The 20,351-nt window shown below is 41.6% G+C and overlaps 1 protein-coding gene across 2 annotated transcripts in view; it reads left to right on the top strand.

The window, feature by feature from the left end:
• The window catches only part of Uchl3 (ubiquitin C-terminal hydrolase L3), a 48,417-nt gene extending 42,633 nt beyond the window's left edge, over positions 1-5,784 (top strand). For both annotated transcript variants that reach the window (XM_028864777.2, XM_028864775.2), the window contains 3 exons: positions 449-524; positions 4,590-4,648; positions 5,561-5,784. In XM_028864777.2, coding sequence (XP_028720610.1) covers positions 449-524; positions 4,590-4,648; positions 5,561-5,644 — 219 coding nt within the window. In that variant the 3' untranslated portion in view covers positions 5,645-5,784. The remainder of the gene's footprint in view (positions 1-448; positions 525-4,589; positions 4,649-5,560) is intronic.
• Positions 5,785-20,351: the final 14,567 nt, after the last annotated feature.

Here is a 20,351-nt window from a genome sequence, read left to right as displayed (position 1 = left end):
AGATTTTTAAGTTCAAGCAATAGCCCACTCTGGTGTCCTAAATTTAACTTCAAAAGAGTTCCTAATGTCAAGAATTAAAATGTCTTAACATTCATATTTTGAAGTTTTAAATCAGTTCAGTCATTCATTTCACTAAACGGTGTACATTGTGCATATGCTGTGCACATGTACAGCATCTTATGCTGGACAGTGAGGTTTCCAAGTTAAACAAAATGTTCAGTTTCCAGATTAGGTGAGACTGAAAGATGTGTTTTCCTTGTTGATGGTGAACATGGTGTCACAAACATACACATGGTCACTGTGCATCAATCATATCAGTAATTGGCTTTGAACAATATTGGATAAATGTTGTCTTCTGTCAGTTGATATTATTTATGTACACTTATTTGTACTTGATTGATTTGTTTAGCTACTAATGTACATAATATATTTTTTCCTCCTATTCTAGGCACCAAGTATAGATGAAAAAGTAGATCTTCATTTTATTGCGTTAGTTCATGTAGATGGGCATCTCTATGAATTAGGTAAGAACTATTTTAATTTATCCTGGGGAGAGAAATGACCAGGCTTTATTTGTTGTAGATGGGACTGTTCCCACTTTGTTTACTGAAATTGATAGAGAAACAGTAAATGTACTGTATAATCAGCGATTTTAAAAGTGATGTTGTCATTGAAAGTGAGAGAATTGATAGAGAAGACAGTAAGTAACATCTAAGATGTTTGAAAACAACAGTGAGAAAGAAAGAGTTGTAGTAAAAACTCAATGGGGATGGGGAGTGCTGGAGAGAAGCTTCAGCAGTCAAGAGCGCTGGCTGCTTTCTAGAGCTCCCAGGTCCAATTTCCATCACTACATGGTGGCTCAAAAGGGTCTGTAACTCCAATTCCAAGGGATCAGACACGACACCCTCTTCTGGCTTCTGCAGGCACCAGGCATGCATATGGTGCACAGACATATATGTAGGCAAAAGACTCACATATAAAACAAAGTAATAATCAAAACAAAATCCCTCACTGAGCAGTGGTGGTGCACGCCTTTAATCCCAGCACTCAGGAGGCAGAGGCAGGTGGGCAGATCTCTGTGAGTTCAAGGCCAGCCTGGGCTACAGAGTGAGTTCCAGGACAGGCTCCAAAGCTACACAGAGAAACCCTGTTTCGAAAAACCAAAATTAAAAAACAAAAACAAAACCCCTCAATTTGGTTGGTCAGATTATTCTCTGAGCCTAAAGGCTAATGGGGAAGGTAGAAGGAAAGATATACATCAAAGGTAAGCTTAGGCTGGAGGTGGATCAGAGGTTAAGAGGACATACTGTTCTGGCTTAAAACCTAAGTTCAGGTCCCCGGCACCTATATCAGGCAACTCACAACCTCCTATGACTCCAGCTCCAAGGGATATTGTACCCTCCATCAGTCTCTATATGCTCGTGTTCATGCACAGGTGCATACGCATACACACACACACACACACACACACACACACACATACACACACACACACACACATTAACATTTTAAAAATATATAGAACTATATGTATTTGAGACTATTGAGATTAGAGTTTTTCAAGTGAGTTTAAAGAAATCAAGAAATGTAAAGAAAGCCATAGTCTTAGAAGCATTGTAGAGAATTGAGGTGGGTGCAAAACAAATAAATATGCACAGTTGCTGATTCCTTCAGCAGAAATTGACATTACCCCAATATGAATGACATTAATGGTCCCGATAAGTTCAAAAAGAATGTTGAGCAAGCTGAATAATTCATACTGAATTTGTGAATAAGAATACAAGTTTTAAGAAAACAGTTATTTAAAATCACTATTGGTTCTTGGGATTGTACCTAGGACCTCATATATGCGAGGCAAGCAGTCTGCCACTGTGCTCTCCATCCTGTGTAATCTTGTTTTTAAGACCATCTGATGCAGGTGATTCCTACAGGACAGTTGCTTGGCAATGTTACTTACTTACTCTTCACTAAGTTGTGAGGTTAACTGATGAAAAGGACCAAGTTCTTTCTGGTTTTTAATAATCATTTTTTTTTTCCTTGAGGCCTCAGTAAGTTCCTAGCATATTTAAAAACGAATCACTCCTTCTGGATAAATTAGCAGATTGGAGTTCAGTGGTGAATTCCAAGTAGACAGAATAAGCAGACTTAAAATATTCTAACTGATGTATTACTGCCTTTTAAAAGTAAGCTTGAAAAATTGTATTTTGGAATAATTTTGGATATTTATGGAAATTAGAAGTATAGTATATAGAGCTTCCATTTACTTTTCTCCTAGGTTTGTCAGATCCTGTTAGTGTTTCTGAAACATTGGAAAATGTGTTATAGACATGATGCTGTAGTATCCTTTAATAGCTCTTTATGTATTTCCTTAAAGAGGTGGATACTTTTCTGTATGACTGCCATATGAAATCAACATTGATGCATTCGTGCCTAAAGATCTGGTTATGTGTTAATCATAGTAATGCCATTTAGAGGTTCTGAAGTCAACCCAGGACTATGGCCCTGTTCTGTGTCTTTGTCTCCCTGAATCCCAAAAGTTCTTCAACCTTTTATTGTCTTTCGTGTCACTGACATTTATTTAAGACGATAGGACAGGTCCTTTTAGGTTTTCCTTCAGTCTGGGTTGTCTGCTCTGCCCTCATGATTTATGCGTTTTGGGGCACAAGTATAACAAGAGTGACGCTGCACTCTGCCTAGTGCGTTGGGTCAGAAGGCCATTTGCCCGTTTCTGTCATTTTTGATGATGTTAACTTTTGTCACTTGGTTTAGTTAATATCTGGCTGGTTTTTCTACTACAATGCTAATTAGTAATTATTCTATGTTTTGTTATCCTTCTCTTCTTTTTAGATAGGGTGTAACTATATAGCCCTGGCTATCTTTAAAATCACAGAGATATGCCTGCCTCTACCTCCCAAGTTTTGAGTTTAAAGGTGTGTGTCACTGTGCCTGGCCAGTGGTTACCATTCTTAACAAATATATAAAAATAGTCCAGGCCTGGCGGTGCATGCCTGAGATCCTAGTGCTAGGGAGGCTGAGGCAGGACGATCGTAAGTTCAAGTCTTACCTGGGTTGCAGAGTGAGCTCAAGGCCAGTCTGCTCAATGTAGTGAGTTTCTACCTCGCATTAACAAGGATCAAGGATAGAGCTCAGTGAGTGTTTTCTAACATATTTGGTGCACTTGGGTCAGTCCCCTACCTCACAACATCAGTAGCAAAATTCAACTGAAGGTTGGCTGTCCATCCCCTGTGTTATCTTTGCTCTAAACTGATGTTAGAATGAAATAGTATATTGTTTTGTTGTGCTCATTTTCTTTGACATCTCAAGATCAATTATTTAATATTTACTCTTAATAGGTTGATTGAAATTCTACATTATTTTAAGCTTCTGCCTGTAAATGAAAATTATTCAGGAAAGTTTATTGCTTCACTAGAGCCTAATAAGATATCAGAATATAAATGATAGAACCCTGGGAAATATACACATTATTTATTACTGTTATGGAGGGGAAACCTGCATTGTTTTGCTTTTACATAAAAATTAAAAGGTGAACAATACAGTTGTGTGGGGTAGACTATAATGCATATAATCTGTTCTTCCAGCAGTGGGACAGAGGGGCTATTGAGGAATGAGCAGCTGTCATAAGACTATTTCATTATTGTGTTTATTTGTTTTTGAAACAGGATCTCTCCATGCTGGAAGTTATAGATTTGGATATAGATCAGTTCACTTAATTAGAATTGGCTTTTGTCATTGTGGACTTTTTTATAATGTTGAAAAGTACTAGCTTATTGAAGATGATTGTGAATTTGCATAAATAGTCCTAGGTTGATGGAATTGTTGCTTTGTGTTATTTTCATTGATAGTATTCAATTAAGCCCCAGTTGTATGTCTTTTTCATTAATAAAATTATGCCATTCTTACATAAAATCTTCTGATTTAGCTTTTTAAAGTTAAAAAAGTGCTTGTATTTTTAGGAGTAAAAATGATTGCTGGGCAGTGGAGGCACATGCCTTTAATCCCAGCACTCAGGAGGCAGAGGCAGACACATCACTGAGTTTAAGGATGGCCAAGGCTACATAGAAAAACTCTGTCTTGAAAAAATCAAAAAAAAAAAAAAATTTTTTTTTTTTTTAAATTATGGGCCAATTGGGCATTCTCTTCTGTAGGGACCAATACATAAAGCCGGAATTGTTATTTGAAGATAGACGTGCCTAGTTAAAATGTGCACTGTAAATACGGGGACCATCCAGCAGTAATCCAGAGAAGCCTCCCCCCTCCCCCAGTGCATTAAGGAAAGAAAGTGCAGCAGTGTAATGAATTTGAAATGAAGAAATCAGAAACAGAAGCTTCTGCTTGGGGTTGGTGTTAATCCAAACTCATACTTTTAAGTGTAAATAGTGTAAGTATACTAATTGTGATATTTGGGGGAAACTAAAACCATAGGTTACATATTTGAAAGTCCTTGTTTTAAGATATATTGCTTAAACTACTTAACTCTCCTTGACTCACTGTAAGAGAGGAAATGGAAGGTAAGATACATTTTCTGGTAAAAACAAGGAACAATTTACCTATTTGTCTGTTTTCCACAGATGGACGGAAACCATTTCCAATTAACCATGGGAAAACTAGTGATGAGACGTTGTTAGAGGTAACAGTAAAAGAATTGGCCCATTTTAACCTTCTTGACCTTCTTATTCTCTTTAAACTTCTTGAAAGATGACTGAGTGTTTTTTCTTTTGTGGATGCTTCTGGGTCCTTGATCTTTTTAGAAAATCCCCAACCAAAATTTTGAATTAGTCTTAATACTATGCAAGCAAGAGGCTTACAGAACTCTGTGTGAACAAGCTTAAGTTTGAAAAAGATAAAAATGAGTTGCTCATTTTCAGGTCATATTCCATTCAGTCCAAGATACCATTAGTTGTGACTTGATCCTAATTTTAGAGATCTTTTAATGGGAACAAGTGTGGTTTATTATCAAGGGATTATGTAATTTTCAGGTTAAAAGTTGTTTTATAAATTTTGTTAGTTCTCATACAAAGTCTTGTTATGTAAACAGCACTAGCTGGCCTGGAAACTGGCTGTGTGGACTAGGCTGGCCTCGAATTTGAAGAATTCTACCTACTGAGGGTTGAAATTAAAGGCTGTATTGCCACACCTCATGGGTTAAAAGGTTTTGAAAACCCCCTCAAGGAAGAGTATTCATCAGCTGGGTTTCATAGCAGAGATTAATAACCACAGCTACTTGGAAAAATTAGAAAAGAGAATGGGAGTTGACCTGCCTGACTACAGAGTGAGTTTAAGATCAGCCTGAACAACTTGTGAGACTCTGAAGATGGAGCAGGCACAGGCACGGGTTTGATCCCCGGTCCTCGAAGCAGGCAGGCGAAGGGTGGCAGTCTTTGCTGTACTTTATGCTAAGCAAATTAGTTTGCCACCTGTTTATTCTTTGACATTTTTCGTTTTCATCTCATGTTGAAAAAGAAGTCTTCAGTATAAAATTAGTATGAGTTAGAAGGACACAGACTTTATAAACTGAAAACGTATACTTTCCCTCCCATAGGATGCCATAGAAGTTTGCAAGAAGTTCATGGAGCGTGACCCTGATGAGTTAAGATTTAACGCCATTGCTCTCTCGGCAGCATAGCTTCCCGACAGAAATACCAAATACTGTATTATCTGCAACAAAAGTTACATTTCTGCTGCCATAACTAACTCAAAATTTTTGATATTTTCATTAACTTGACGGATTAAACTTTATGTGAATAAACTTTGACATTACCCGTGTTTCTTGTTGTTTTTGCTGCAAATTAAAGGTCAATTCTTTGTTTCCTTTTCCCCTGTAATAGATTTATCTTGTTGCAGTACTGGCAATAGCCTTCTTACTCCTTTGATATTTCAAGAAGATCGTGTATTAGGCAGCAGGCACACTTCCCACTTCTAGTGTGAACGTACATTATGTTTTATATGTATCCTTATTTGTGTAGAAAAACCATTGTTGAGCATTTACTTGTAACAAGATGGTAACTGTTTTAGGCACAGGACTTAGCAGCTGTGTATGCTGTTGACTGATGCCATGTCACGAAGATCTTGTTCTTGTGGTCAGAGGTGGTAGCAAGCACATAAAGGACAGGCCAAGCAGTGATAGAGGCCCCACAGTTAGAGTAGGGTTTGTGCTGGAGAGTAACTGAATGCTCTTTAGGTCCTCTTGATGAGGGGCCTCTATGAAAAGTTGACCAAAGCTGAGACCTGAGTGACAGAAAATTATAAAGTGTGGGTGGGCAGGAACAGGAAGTAATCATCACAGCATCTTAAAATTGTGATAGGACCTGCTAGAAGGGTTTGATGACCTGCACATAGGAAGTGAGGAAAGTAGCAAACAATGGGGTCAGAGAAGGCAGGACTTGGTGCTGCAGGAAAGGGCATTTGGATTTATCGCCATTGTGATGTCAAGTCATGGGGGGTTTTGAGTGGAAGAGGGTGAGCTGATTTGATTTATAACTTTGGAAGATCATTCTGATAACTATAGATGAATATTTAGGACAGAGCGGCTTCAAAATAGAGACAAAAGGACTTGTAAGAAGCTCACAGTGGTAGTTCAGTGAGAGGTGTACGAGTGTATTTGGGGTGTGCTTGAGGAAGGAATGGCTCCAGGAAGTTTTCAAAGACAAGTATAAGGCTCTGAAAAGGTGGAAGAGTGTTTACAGAGTTGGATTAAGGCCTCGGGTTACTGAGATGAAATAGTTTAGATGTTTGCAGGGGAGGGGCTACTTGGATGTTTGCATTTACCAAAGCTCATTGAATTCCACACTTCAAATCTATATTTCACAGTATGTATATTTCATCTCAGATACAAGACAGCAAAAACAGATTTGGACTGGAATATAATTGGAGAAGGGCCAGCCTGTCCTGAAATTCTTAATCAGTGACCAAATTTGTAGAGGATTCACTGAATTAGTATGGATTCCTGAGGCAGTTATGTGGCAGAAGTGTCTTTTAGCAAATGTAGTGTGGTGGTGGCTTGCAGAATGAATTGGATCTTTGTAGTTTAATGTCTTAGTTGCATCAGTACCTGGGAACTTAAAAATGATGAGTTTCAGAATCTGCCCCACAACTTGCATTTTAAACTAGGTCCCCAAGTGACTCATGAATATTTGGGGAATCTCTGGATTAGGAAACAATACGGTCTAATTGGGAAGGCCACCTTGCAGGATTTAAGTTTTCCTAGGTTTCCATCATTGCAAAGAGGGTCTAGATAAGTGCATGACAATTGGGATGGACTAATCTGAAATCCATCTTACACTGTGGCTCCCTGCGTGCATGATGCCTTTGCTGTACCAGTAAGGAGCCGAGTGCTCTGTTCTTGTAACATCATGTGTGTGTTCACACACATGTCATGCCTCACTGCATTTCCCCCACTATGCGTAACTGAGTTCTAAAGTAATGGCACAGTATTACTCTTCAGAATTACTCTTCCTCCAAGTTTACTATGAAGAACACTAGGGAAAAAACTAATTGGTTGGCATGTTTCTCTCCTTTTTAATGTGTAAGGGCCAAAAATAGAGGGTATTTGCTTACTGTGTTTCACTGGAACCTTTAGTTTTCAGGGGAAACTCATCTGTCTGAGGATCTATTTGCTCTGTTTGATTATGTGACATTTGGTGTAAGTGACTTCATTTTTGGCATGGTCTTTTCGGGCTCAGGGCAGGAGGAGCTCAGTCTAAAAGGCCTCCTATGTTCAACAATCCCTTATGAGCCAACTTGAAATTTTTCCCTTGCTTCCTTTTTCTAAGTACTGGCCACATCTTGTGCTCTGTGCCTTTCAGTACTGTGCTCAGTCACGTTCTTAAGACTTGGCACCTATAGGACAGATGAATAGTTTTCTGTAGAAATAAGTAGAGACAAAGGCCAAGAAACATGTGGCCCTTTTCTGTATAATGTGAATTACCATGATAAATCTAGAGGGCATGTTCCTAACATAGGGAATAAATGTATTTTCATTAAGGGCTTTCAGAGTTGACTAATAATCTTATCAGTAGTATTTGTTTGCTTTGAACTCCTAACACTGCTAGGTCTTCCTGGTGATCTGGAGATTTCTTGAAGAGTGTATATAGATGATATGAACCTGCTGTGTTACTTTTGGTTGTGGATGTCGTGGAGTTTGGTGTCAGGTGGTGTTGGAATGGAGGCCAGGACAGTCCACAGAGAAGGATGCTTGCATGCCCTCACCTTCATACATGTTCACACTTGGAAAAGTCCAGTAACTTACGTCTAGATTCTCTGTATTAAATAAATCCTTGACTGATGCTAAGGAAAAGCACTTGAAAAGTCTTTAATCATTGTAAGATGTTTTGAGAGCTAGTGTGGTAGTTTGAATGTAATTGGCCCCCATAAGCTCATAGGGAGTGGCATTTTTAAGAGGTCTGGTTTTGTTGGAATAGGTATGGCCTTGGAGGAAGTGTTTCACTGTGGGGGTGGTCTTTGAGGTCTCATAATAGGCTCAAGTCAGGTCCAGTGTCTCAGTTCACTTCCTGTTGCCTTTGGATCAAGATACTGAATTCTCAGCTCCTTCTCCAGCACCATGTGGCACCATGATAATGATAATGGACTAAACCTCTGAAACTGTAAGCCACTCCATTAAATGTTATCTTTTATAAGAGTTGTTGTTGTCATGGTATCTCTTCACAGCAGTAGAAACCCTAAGACAGTTTAGAGGGCCTTTTCTACACATAAAGTTTGATGTTTTTATCTTTTAAGATTTTCTGGTAAGATTGTGTTCCTGGTACTTCCATAAAATTATTACCAGAACCCAAGTATGGAATATGCTGTGTTCAAATAGCAGAAAACGGATCACCGTTTCCTTTATTTTGATACAAAAATTTAACCTTCAATTAAATACTGTGATATCAATAATTGAATACTGTTAAGGCATGGGGGAAGGCTGTGCCAGTGGGTCATAACTATTTTGACTTCATTTCTTATATTTTCTTACTTGCTTTTTCTTTTAAATAAAAGTTACTTTAAATCTGTGTCTTTTGGTAATTCTAAACCTGTTATTTATGTTAGATGAAGGTCCTCAGTGTGACATTTCCACAGTCCACAACTACATACTCTAAAGGAGCCCACCAAGAGAGTGAAGGCAGGCCATTGTCCATTGTTCCGATACTGTAGTTGGGAACCCCTCACTGCATACAACCTATATTGGAAACTTATAAAATGAATTAAAATTACCTAGAAAATTATAATAAAGATTTTTAGATACACAAAATACATGTGGTTTGAATGTGAAATTTCCCTCATGAACTTAAGTCCCCAGGTGATGCCATCATTTTGGAAGGTTGTGGAACCTTTAGAATTGGAGGCTTGCTGGGATGAGTCAATGGGGCTGGGCCTTGAGGTTTGATAACCTAGACCCACATCCTGTCCTTCCTATCATTAGTGGCTTCCTCACTAGGGATACCAGCTGCCTTAAGACACCAGTGACCATGCCTTCCCAACCATAGTGAGCTCTATCCCTTTCAACTAACTGTAAGCCAAATTAAGCCCTTCACTGATTATAGTGGCTTCTAGTCAGGTGACAGTATGAGAAAAGTCCTCCAGTAGGGGTGAGTATAAATTATTTTAAGTTGTCAAAAAACAAGTCCCCAGTGTTACAATTCACCTAAGAGGTGAAAAGAAATTTTTTCAAGATACTTGTATCTTGAATATGAAGGACTTGAAGTACACAGGAATGTTGTAAAATCAGCTTTTTTTGGTGGTTTTATTTCTGTTTTGTTTTTAATGTAGTAAGACTGATGAAATTTTGCTTACTGAGGATTTGTGTGGTGACAAACAATGGCATGTCAATTTTGCTTTAGGACAAAGCTGTAGGAAGTAGCTTTCTAGGAGGGATCCTTCTCAGTGTCCTTGAACACTTGAGTGTTTAGGGAGGAAGCTTCTACCTGGTCTCCCAACACTGCGCTCTTGTACACTCTGGTCATAGTGTGCACAGTGAACATGGATGCTGTGCTCTCCAGTTTTGCTTTAGTGTGGTTTTTTGTTTGTTTTTTAACCATCAAGAGCAAACATGGTATTTTGTGATTTGGGTATAATTTAAAAGACGCCTTTTGAGAAGTTGGCTTATCTTCCCAACTAAGAAGCAAACCACCCTCAATTCGCCTTCATTGAGTAGGAAGAGAATGTTTCCTGCCAGCTGTTGTCAGTATGGCTTGATAACGGAGCACAGTCTGAAGGTTTCAAGGTAAGTGTTGATTTAGTTTTAAGAACTTTTGAAGATATGGCTTGTGAGCAAAACGAATGTGAAATGCCTGGTCAGCTATTCACCTCACTGAGTGTGACCTGTTCCCCAACGCTGCTTTCAGAATGGAGCGCGTGTTCCGGATACCACAGGGATCCCAGGGAAGGCTTTCTCTTTCACCGGACTAATGGCCGCCCCGTGATCTTAGCCTGGAATGCCTGGGAAATGCGACTAGAGCTAAAGAAACAGGAGACACAGTGCTTGGGACAACTATGATATCTGTTTGCTTTTCTTCTCCCTCTCCAGCCCTCTCTCCTCCCCCTCTGTTTCCTGCCCCTCTCCCTCCTTTTCTCCCTCTCTCCTGCTCTACTCTTTCTCCCTCTATTCTCTCCCTCTTTCCCTTTTTCTACTCTCCTTGCCTCTCTCCACCTTCTCTCCTTCTATCACTTTCTCCTCTCTCCCCCTCACCTTTCTCCCATCTGCCTCTCCTCTCCCTTTCTCTCTCTCTCCCTCCCTCTCTCCCTTCTCTCTCTCTCTCTCTCTCTCTCTCTCTCTCTCTCTCTCTCTCTCTCCCTCCCTTCTCTCCCTCCCTCTCTACCTTCTCTCTCTCTCACTCTTTCTCCCTCCTCTCTCCCTCTCCCCCTTCCTCCCTTCCTTCCTTCCTTCTTCTTCTTCTTCTTCTTCTTCTTCTTCTTCTTCTTCTTCTTCTTCTTCTTCTTCTTCTTCTTCTTCTTCTTCTTCTTCTCTCTCTCCCTCTCCCTCTCCCTCTCCCTCTCCCTCTCCCTCTCCCTCTCCCTCTCCCTCTCCCCTCTCCCCTCTCCCTCCCTCCCTTCCTCCCCCTCTCTGTCCAGGCTAGTTTCACCTCACTTAACAAAAGCTAAAGCAGAGGGAGGGCCTCAACTGAGAAAATGCCTCCGGAAGAGTCTGCAGGAAAGCTTGTTGAACATTTTCTTAATTAGTGATTGGTGGGGAGGTGGGGTGTGGGCCACCCCTGGATTTTGTATGAAAGCAGCTGAGTAAGCCAAGGGGAGCAAGCCAGGAACCAGCACCCCTCCGTGGCCTGTCCGTCATCTGCCTCCAGGTTCCAGCCCTGCTTGAGTTCCTGTCCTGACTTCCTTTAATGATGAACAGTGATGTGGAAGTTTAATACAAACAAATCCTGTTGCCCCCAAGTTGCTTTGGTCACGTTATTCTATCACAGCAATAGTAACCCTATACACAGTGCTCTCACTCTCTCTCCTCCCCTCCCAGCTCCCTCCCTCCTCTCTCCTCCCCTCCCTCCCCATCTTTTCCTGACAAGATGTCACTGTACCCACACTGACTGAAGTTGTATAGCTGACCTGGTCCTCGTGCCCCAGCCTTGTGTGTTACTGGGTCTCAGATGTGGATTAACATGACTTTAAATAGAATGCAAATTGTAGCAGGAATCTTAGAGAGTCTTATTAATAAAATCAAACCTGAGCCAGTTATTGGGGTGAACGCTGGAAGGTCAGAGAACCAGAGCAAGCCACAGCTACCTCACCTCGCCAGTTCCTCAGCTGGTCCCGTTTCCTCAGACTGGAGGCCTCTGAGTCCTCATCTGAATGGGTCTCAGCTGAACTGCTGCTCAAAAGCCTGAAGCTTAACCAGCCAAGTGCTTCTAGTTCCTGGTCCTCACGCCTTATATACCTTTTTGCCTTCTGCCATCACTCCCTGAGATTAAAGGCTCACTCCCTGAGATTAAAGGCGTGAGTCACCATGCCTGGCTGTTTCCAGTGTGGCCTTGAACTCACAGAGATCCCAGATGGATTTCTGCCTCTGGAATGCTAGGATTAAAGGCGTGTGCTACCACTGCCTATCCTAAGTATCTAGTGGCTGTTCTGTTCTCTGAACCCAGATAAGTTTATTAGGGTGCACAATATTTTGGGGAACACAATACCACCACAGCAAATACGTGTGGTGTGGGTGTGGGTTGTTTCAGTAGTCCCTGACGCTGTTAAAAATTATCAAGGGGGGGCCAAATAGCTGTTGATCTGTATATATCAGAGTTGAAAAAGATTTTAAAAATATTAACTTATTAAAAATTTTTCAAAGGTTATCACTGTAAGACACTGCTGCCGGCGAGGCTGTGGGCAGAGGCTGGAGGATTGGGCACAGTAAGCAGCTAGGCAGGACTACACTGCTAGAGGGGGGCGAGTGCTGCTTCTGACAGGGCAAGGAGCAGGACCCCCGGGCCCGGGCTGCACACAGCCACTAGGCTGTCCCAGTCAGGGCCAGGTCAGCTGGCAGCAGCCACCAGAGCAGGCAGAGCCCCGCCATCCCAAGCATGGTGGCCATCAGCAACTCAGCACAGCTACCTCGGGCTTACTGCACATGCCTGCCCGGGAGGGACAGGAACTATTTATGATCAAAAGTTTCTGTCGGGCCATAGCAATTCTCCCATGGCACAGACCCCACTTTGCCATCTGCCCAATATCCCTGGAGTCACCAGCCCTGGCACCTTAATTGAAGACTCCAGAGTAGAAGCCCGAAGAGGAAAACAGTCTCTGTGAAGTCCATAGAGGAAACCACTTGGTTTCTGTTTTCTGCAATGTATTGTGAGTATCTCAGAGTGCAACCCTCTGTGACGGTCCCTGTCTCAGGAGTAAGCTGGGTCTCCAGTGTTTGGGGATTCTTGGAATCTCCAAGTTGATAATCAGAAGAGTGTTACTTCTCTGTTAAATGTGTCTATTATGTTTTTAATTAAACGCCAAATTTCATTTCATGGGGTTTTGGAAAAACGTGAGTTGTACTGCCATTGCCATAAGGAGCTTGCTCAGGACCTTTGTACCCTGGAGCTTCATTCTTTGGGAGCAAGACTCAGGGTTCTTCACACACTGGTGGTGGCACCCTGTGGACTCTGAGTCCAGCGAGCGAGGAGGCATGAGTGTGCAGAACATCCACTTCCTCATTGAACTGCTGTCTGAAGCAGAGCGGCTTCCTTCTGGACCCACAACTAGGAAAGGATTTGAGACACGGGAGTTGAGTAGGATCAAGAAACTTGTTTCCCTTTTCTTGTCAGTCTGCATGTGCCCCCCCCCCCAATCTAAGGTCATGTTTTAAGTATTCCCTGGAGTGTCACCTGTATGGTGCAGGAGCTTTCTGTCCTGGTGTCCTCTTTAAAGGCCACCATTACCCATTCTCTGACCTATATAAATGAGCTTTGTAAGATAGTCACACAAGACAAGAAATAAGCTTCCAACAGATGGCATCCTCGTGCCGTGCCTCCTGAGCCCGTTTCTAGTAAGGAGAATCCAGTGGGAGTTCACCTCTGGGTGTTCAGAAAGTCCCACAGCCAGAGCCTTAAATGGAGAATGTGTGATGTCCTCATCTGCCAGTCTCCCACCTGAGTGAGACAGTTGTTAAAGTCTTAGTGACCGTCTATGTTGTTCTTATGAAGGACCATGTTTCTGCACTTGTGGGGACAATCAACTTTCATGAGGAAGAGCTTGTCGGCAGCCTCGGCAGGACACCCAGGCAGCCGTGCTTCCCTTCCTCAGCTCCCAGCCCTCCTGCTCTGCTGAAATGGGTGTGATCTTCTCCATGGCACAGGCGTGAGGGAGCTGGCTTCTAGGCAACAGTTCTCTCCATCTGGGACAATTAAATAAAGACCTTGAAAACTGTAAGATACAGTCTCAGTTTGTAGTCCTAGCTGGCCTAGAAACTCCCAGTGTAGCCCAGGATGACCTCAGACTCCCAGAGATCCATCTGTCTCTGCCTCCCAAGTGCTGGGATTAAAGGTATCTGCCACCACACATGGCTTTATCAATACCATTCAATACTTCAACAAGGCCATACTTCCCAATCCTTCTAAAACAGTGCCATTTCCTGGTAACTAAGCATTCAAATCTATGAGCCCATGGAGCCCATTCTTATTCAACCTCCCACTCCTTTTTATATAAAAATGCTTTTCTTTTGCAAGAGTGACATTATTTTCTATTTATGCAACATCTTTATTATCTCACTTAAAGATGGCAACTATATTCATCTATTTGATAATGAAATATATTGGACTTGGGAATTTAGAATATCATCATCAATCTCAGAGAGACCAGTTTCAGTGGTCATCTGAGGACAGGAACCACACAACTTCATCTTCAGAGTTTGGTGTTGTGCTTAACCTGTGGTCACAGCCAGATTCTCCTCTCTGCAAGAGGTGGAGAGGTGAACAGAAGAAGACTAGCTTCAGGGAGTACGGAGACTTTTCAAGCATAACAGTTGAGGAAGGAAGAAAATGAAGTCATAGCTGGGGTGATCACCAGAAGGACTGGACGGTGCTTTGGGAAAGAGAGATAACTGAGGCCCAGGGTATGCAGGGACATTATCCAGCTGAGCATTTTAAGCATCAGTGAGCATATGAAATCCTAGATCTTGTTAAAAATGCAAATTCTAACTCAGCTGATAGGGGCTGGAGACTATGCTATTTTAGTCAGAACTCTGATGATTACAAGGCTGTAGGTCTCAGGACCACACTTGGAGTAGTGGTTTTTCTGGAGCCCAGTTGAAGACTTGAACCTTAACCAGCAAGAAGGGCTTTTTCTTCCATAGACTTTGGAGATCCTAGATGATGGACTTTTAAAGAGAGAAAACAAGTTTTCCTAATACTCAATAAGGACTATTTCTCACTGTAATAATCTGCCTTATATTGTCAATAACATATTACCATGGTCTGCTTAAACTTTGAGGAAAGAGATTTTTTTTTTTTTCAGTTCATGGCTCTGGAGTGCAAGGTTAAGTAATTGGTGATGGCCTTCTTGCTGGTAGAGTCTTTAGGCAGTGTAGAGAATGACATGGTGTCAGGGTTCTCTAGAGTGGTAGACCTTATAGAATGAATCTCTCTCTCTCTCAATCTCTCTCTCTCTCTCTCTCTCTCTATATATATATATATATATATATACATATATATATGTATATATATATGTAAAATACTGTATATATTCTATTTCTATAGGATATAATATATTCTACTCTATATAATACATATATATATATATAGTATTCTAAAAAATCTCATATAGAGAGAATCACTTACAGGTGATAGTCCATGTAACCCAACAGTGGTGGGCTATGAACAGAAAGCTCAAGAATCCTGAAGTTAGACCAGTCCACAAGGCTGGATGTCTTCAGTGGGTGCTGGAATTCCAAAAAAGTAGGCTCTAATGCCAGTGAAGGAATGGACTTGCTAGAATGCTAAGATCAAGCAAGAAAAGAGTAAAAGTTTCCTTCTTCCATGTCCTTCCGTGTTACTGCAGCAGATGTGGCCCAGATTAAAGGTGTGTTTTCTAGCTTCAAGATCCAGATCAAAGGTGTGTGTCTTTCTACTTCAAAGGTCAGAACTAGAAGTGGATTCACCTAAGCAAAAATAATCCCTTACAGGTGTGCCCTCTGTTTCTGGATTATAGTTCATTCCAGATGTAGTCAAGTTGACAACCAAGAATAGCCATCACACATGGCAAGCAACACTGAGTGAGAGTGTCTAGTGTCTCCTCTTCTCTTTCTTGCTTATACAGATACCAGGGTCCAGTCATGGGGACAGCACACTAAGGATTTTAATTCTAGTCACCTCCTAAAGGCTGCACATCTGGACAGGATATTCAGATTTACATTTCACAATGGAGTTAAATTTCAACACATGAAGCTTCGGGGGCAGGCCGAAGCACTGAAACGCTATCCAAACCACAGTGCCCCCTAAGCATTTTGGGAGCTTCTTCACTCTAAAATTCTGCCCTTCGTCAACAGAATTTTAGTGTTCTCAGTGCTAAACTGAAGTTATAGTGCAAAGTGTGAGTCTATGAAAAGAGTTTTAGCATCTTCAACAATGATCTAAAACCTCCCTATCATAAACAGAACTCAAGCTTTCTTTCCTTTTCCTTTCTCTCCCCCGGGTGCAGTGAGGGGCACACGTGTACCAAAGGTCGGAAGACAATGTGCGGAAATCTGTTGTCTCTTTTAACCATGTGTGTAACACGAATTGCTAAATGATCTTATTAATAACAAAACAAAACCTAGAGCCAGATATTGGGGTGAAAGCTGAAAGATCAGAGAAACAGAACAAGCCAGCCACATTCTTACCTGTGTGAAATCCTCAGCCTCAAGAGAGATACTTCCTGTTTACTCATGCCTTATGTACCTTTCTGTGCCCTGCCATCTTCCTTCCTTCCTAGTGCTGGGATTAAAGGCGTGTGCCACCATGCCTGGCTCTGTTCCTGGTGTGGCCTTGAACTCACTGAGATCTGGATGGGTCTCTGCCTCCCGAATGCTAGGATTAAAGGCGTGTGCTACCACTGCCTGACCTCTACATTTAATATAGTGACGGGCTTTGTCCTCTGATCCCCAGGCAAGCTTTATTGGGGTACACAATACATCACCACACATGTGGGCCACAGGGACTAAAGGCTTGGGGACTTTTACCCACTGAACCATCTCGCCAGCCCAGAGCTCAGATTTTCGGTGAAAGACCTTGTCTCATTTTTGGCACTAACTGAGCACTCTAGGTATAATTCAATATCTTAAGCAAAAGTACTTTCATGCAGGTTATGTAAGAGAAATATAAATGAAGTACATAAAGGCTGGCATTTATCTGGCATTTATTATTATTCCTCTCACACATGCTACAATAGACTACATTGAAAGGAGTTTCAAAGTTTATCTCCTGAATCATCAGATTTACCTTTTAAAAGAGAATTTAATAAGGAGATGGAATGAATAGATCACCTTTCATTCCCATGCACAAAGGAGCCCTGCACATTTCTTTTGGTTTTTAGAAATGGTTTAACTCAAAAAAAAAAAAAAAAAAAAAAAAAAAAACACAAGAGAGAAAGAAAGAAAAAAAAGCCCAAACAGCTGAAGGCAGCAGACATGCAATTTAGCAAGGATGATTGGAATTTTGATCTTTCCTGTAATAATACTATACCTAAGCATACTGCTCATTAGGAAAGAATTTTTATCTCAATCTTTTACTTTTATAGGCCAAGAATTTCTTTTTGGTAGCTACATTTATAGTATTGGAATCACCCTGAGCCAGTTTTTTAAACTTCTTTTTATTTATTCTTTATGTCTTTCACATCAGGCATCTTCATTCCATTAATTTCCCTACCCCCTTGTATCTGCCCTCTGCCCTTGCAATGCCCCCAAAATAAAATAAAATAAAATTTAAGAGAAGAAAAAAAATGAAAAGGAAAAAAAAATCAACCTCTCCATGAAAACTGTAGTGTAATTTAGTGAGCCACACAGTAAACCCTTTTATTCATGTATCTTTACTTGCAAGTGTTCATTGAAAGGAGTCATTGGTCTGGTTCCATGCCTCTGGTTTCTGCTACACTATCATCAATCCTGTCCCCTCACTGGGACTCCTCTTGGATATCCTGTTGTTGCCCTGTGTTGTGGAGATCCTGCAGCTTTGGATCTACAGGACTGGTCCCTTCATGTGATCTGGCAGATCACAGATGGAGTGGATATTGGGGTGGGCCAACTCATAACCCTGGTTCTGGGCCTGGGAAGTTGCAGGGTTGGTCAGACCACCAGCTCTCCTGTGTCCTCACCACCAGGGTGTGCTCTCCTGCATTGCCCTGGCTAGTTTACCCCTTGCAGCAATGAGCAAGGGGCGGGGCCAGTTCTCCTACTTTCTCAATCCTCAGGGTCTGTTCTCCCACACCTACACCTTCAAGGTCAGCTCTACTGTGTTGCCCAGGCATGGTGTAGGGTCCACTCTCCTGAGTGCTGCAGCTGATGAGGGGCAGGGATAGCTCTCCCACTTTTATGACCTCAGGACCAGCTCTCTCACCTGCCACAGGCATTGATGGGCACGGGGTGTTGGGGGTGGGCATCTCTCCCCTGCCCATGCTGCCACATGGCAGATGAGTAATACAGACTGCTCTCCCATGTTCACAACTTTGGGGCTGACTCAACCACACCTCCACCAACAAGATTGGCTCTATTGTGCTGCCCAGGTGAGGTGCAGGGCCTGCTCTCCTGAGGGTTGCAGCTGGTGGGGGACAGGGGCAGCTGAGCCATTATTTTAACATTTCAAGTTATTGTTACTATTTATGCTTCCTTTATGGATATTTAAATTTGGGTGGATTTCATACAGTGTTAGAGGAGCAGGACAAGGTCAAGTTAGTTAATATATGGGCGTGGGGTAAACCTATTTTAACTTTTATTATGAGTGCTTTGAAGACAAATACAATATGTGATAGTCCTGCTTTTTTTCAGTTGGACTTCTTATACTGTGAGCCCTGGGAAGTTGGAAGCCACTGACCAAGGTCTGTGTCTCTGTAGATTGCCTATATCTCCATAACAGAGAAACTAAGACTAGTTCTTTGCATACACTGTTGTTTTGAAAGAATGAAAGAAGTGTAACTCTATTTGGCTTTTCTTTAGGAGCTCATGTAGATAGAAAAGAAGTTACCAGGAAAGCAGGAACTAAATTTGGCAACCCAAATAAAATCAAGCCAACTTTGCAGACATCCTCAACCTGAATTTTGATTGTCAGTAAGTAACCACAAGACTGCAAAGTTTGAGTCTTCTGTTACCAGTTTGTAATCACTCTTTGTCCCTGGCACTGGTAGATGATGACACAAGGCAAGCTGCAGTTCCTCGGGTGCTTTCCAGCTCCTGGTAGAAGGACTTGCACAAATGCCCTTGGGTGACCAAGCCACTAGAAGCCATGGGAGCCTAGGTTTGTGTACCATTTAGTGTGCGGATCCTGCTGGATTTTCCTTTGAAAACTTTTTCTCTCATTCTTTCTCTAAATCTTTTTTTTTTTTTTTTTAAAGATTTATTTATTTATTATGTATACAGTGTTCTGTCTGCATATACACTTGCAGGTCAGAAGAGGGCACCAGATCTCATTACAGATGGTTGTGAGCCACCATGTGGTTGCTGGGAATTGAACTCATGACCTCTGGAAGAACAGCCAGTGCTCTTAACCTCTGAGCCATCTCTCCAGCCCTCTTTCTCTAAATCTTATAATTATCTGTAAACACACTTTCAAATTAAAATGCTCCTAACTCTAATCATGCTTTTTTAAGAGCCCCTAAGAAGTATAAGCCTCAAGCTCCTTTCAAGGGATCAAACAAGAAATGACACTTAGGGCAGGATCACACTGATTTACAACCACTGTCCTAACCTGGTATTAAGTCTTTTTAATAGATACAGCAGTAACTAGAATCCCGATATCTGACTGAGTGATTTGTCTATGCATTAGAAGAGTCTTTTCCTTCCATCCTATTCCCTGAATATGCTTTTAAAACATAGCACCTCCCAAGCGTCCTTCTGGGTACTAGTGCTTTATGGTTAAACTATTTCTTTGGCATATAATTTTGGTGGCACGAGTTATTACTATAAATTATTTTTCTGAAAGCTGGATGTGCCAGCTCATGCTCGGAGGCCCCTTTACTTAAAAGGCTGGCATAGAATGACCAAATAATGAGTTCCTAGCCAGCCCGGATGCACAAACCTGATCAAAGAAAAACAGAAAGGCACAATGATGAAGAAATTTATATCACTTAAAAAATAAAAACTGTAATATGAGGGATTGGGAATTGACCTCCCGTGTATGCATGAGATCTTGATTTGACCCCCCCCCCCATCCCCATATAAAAATCTGGGCATGGTGGTGCATGCCTGTACCCCCAGTGTTGGAGAGGTGGAGACAGAAGGTTCCCTAGGTTTTGCTGGTCAGTCAGGTTAACTAAATCATTTGGCTCCAGGTTCAGTGGTTCAGTGAGAGACCCTGTCTCAACAATTAGGTAGAGAATGATAGAGGAGGATGCCTGATGTTGACCTTTGACCCTCCACAAATACCTGCACACAGGAACACAGGCACATCCCAGTGCTAACATACATACAAAACCCAAAAGAAAAAACAAAACTTCTACTATGAAATTAGTCTTTCACTATGATGTTTACAACAGGTTAGTTATTCTTCCTCCATCTCCTTCCTTCCTTCCCCATCTCTCTCATTTCCCCTTAGATATCTTACATGTAGTTTAGGTTTGACTCAAATTCAGCCCTTCCCTGACCTCCCAAGTGCTGTGCTGGGATATAAACTGTACTACCACATGCCCTTTTCTAATTGACCACCCCGGTCTTCCCACAG

This window comes from Peromyscus leucopus, chromosome 9 (assembly GCF_004664715.2).
Source record: "Peromyscus leucopus breed LL Stock chromosome 9, UCI_PerLeu_2.1, whole genome shotgun sequence".
NCBI lineage: Eukaryota > Metazoa > Chordata > Mammalia > Rodentia > Cricetidae > Peromyscus > Peromyscus leucopus.
The sequence above is the reverse complement of the archived record's forward strand: the minus strand, read 5'-3'. Positions and strand labels throughout refer to the sequence as shown.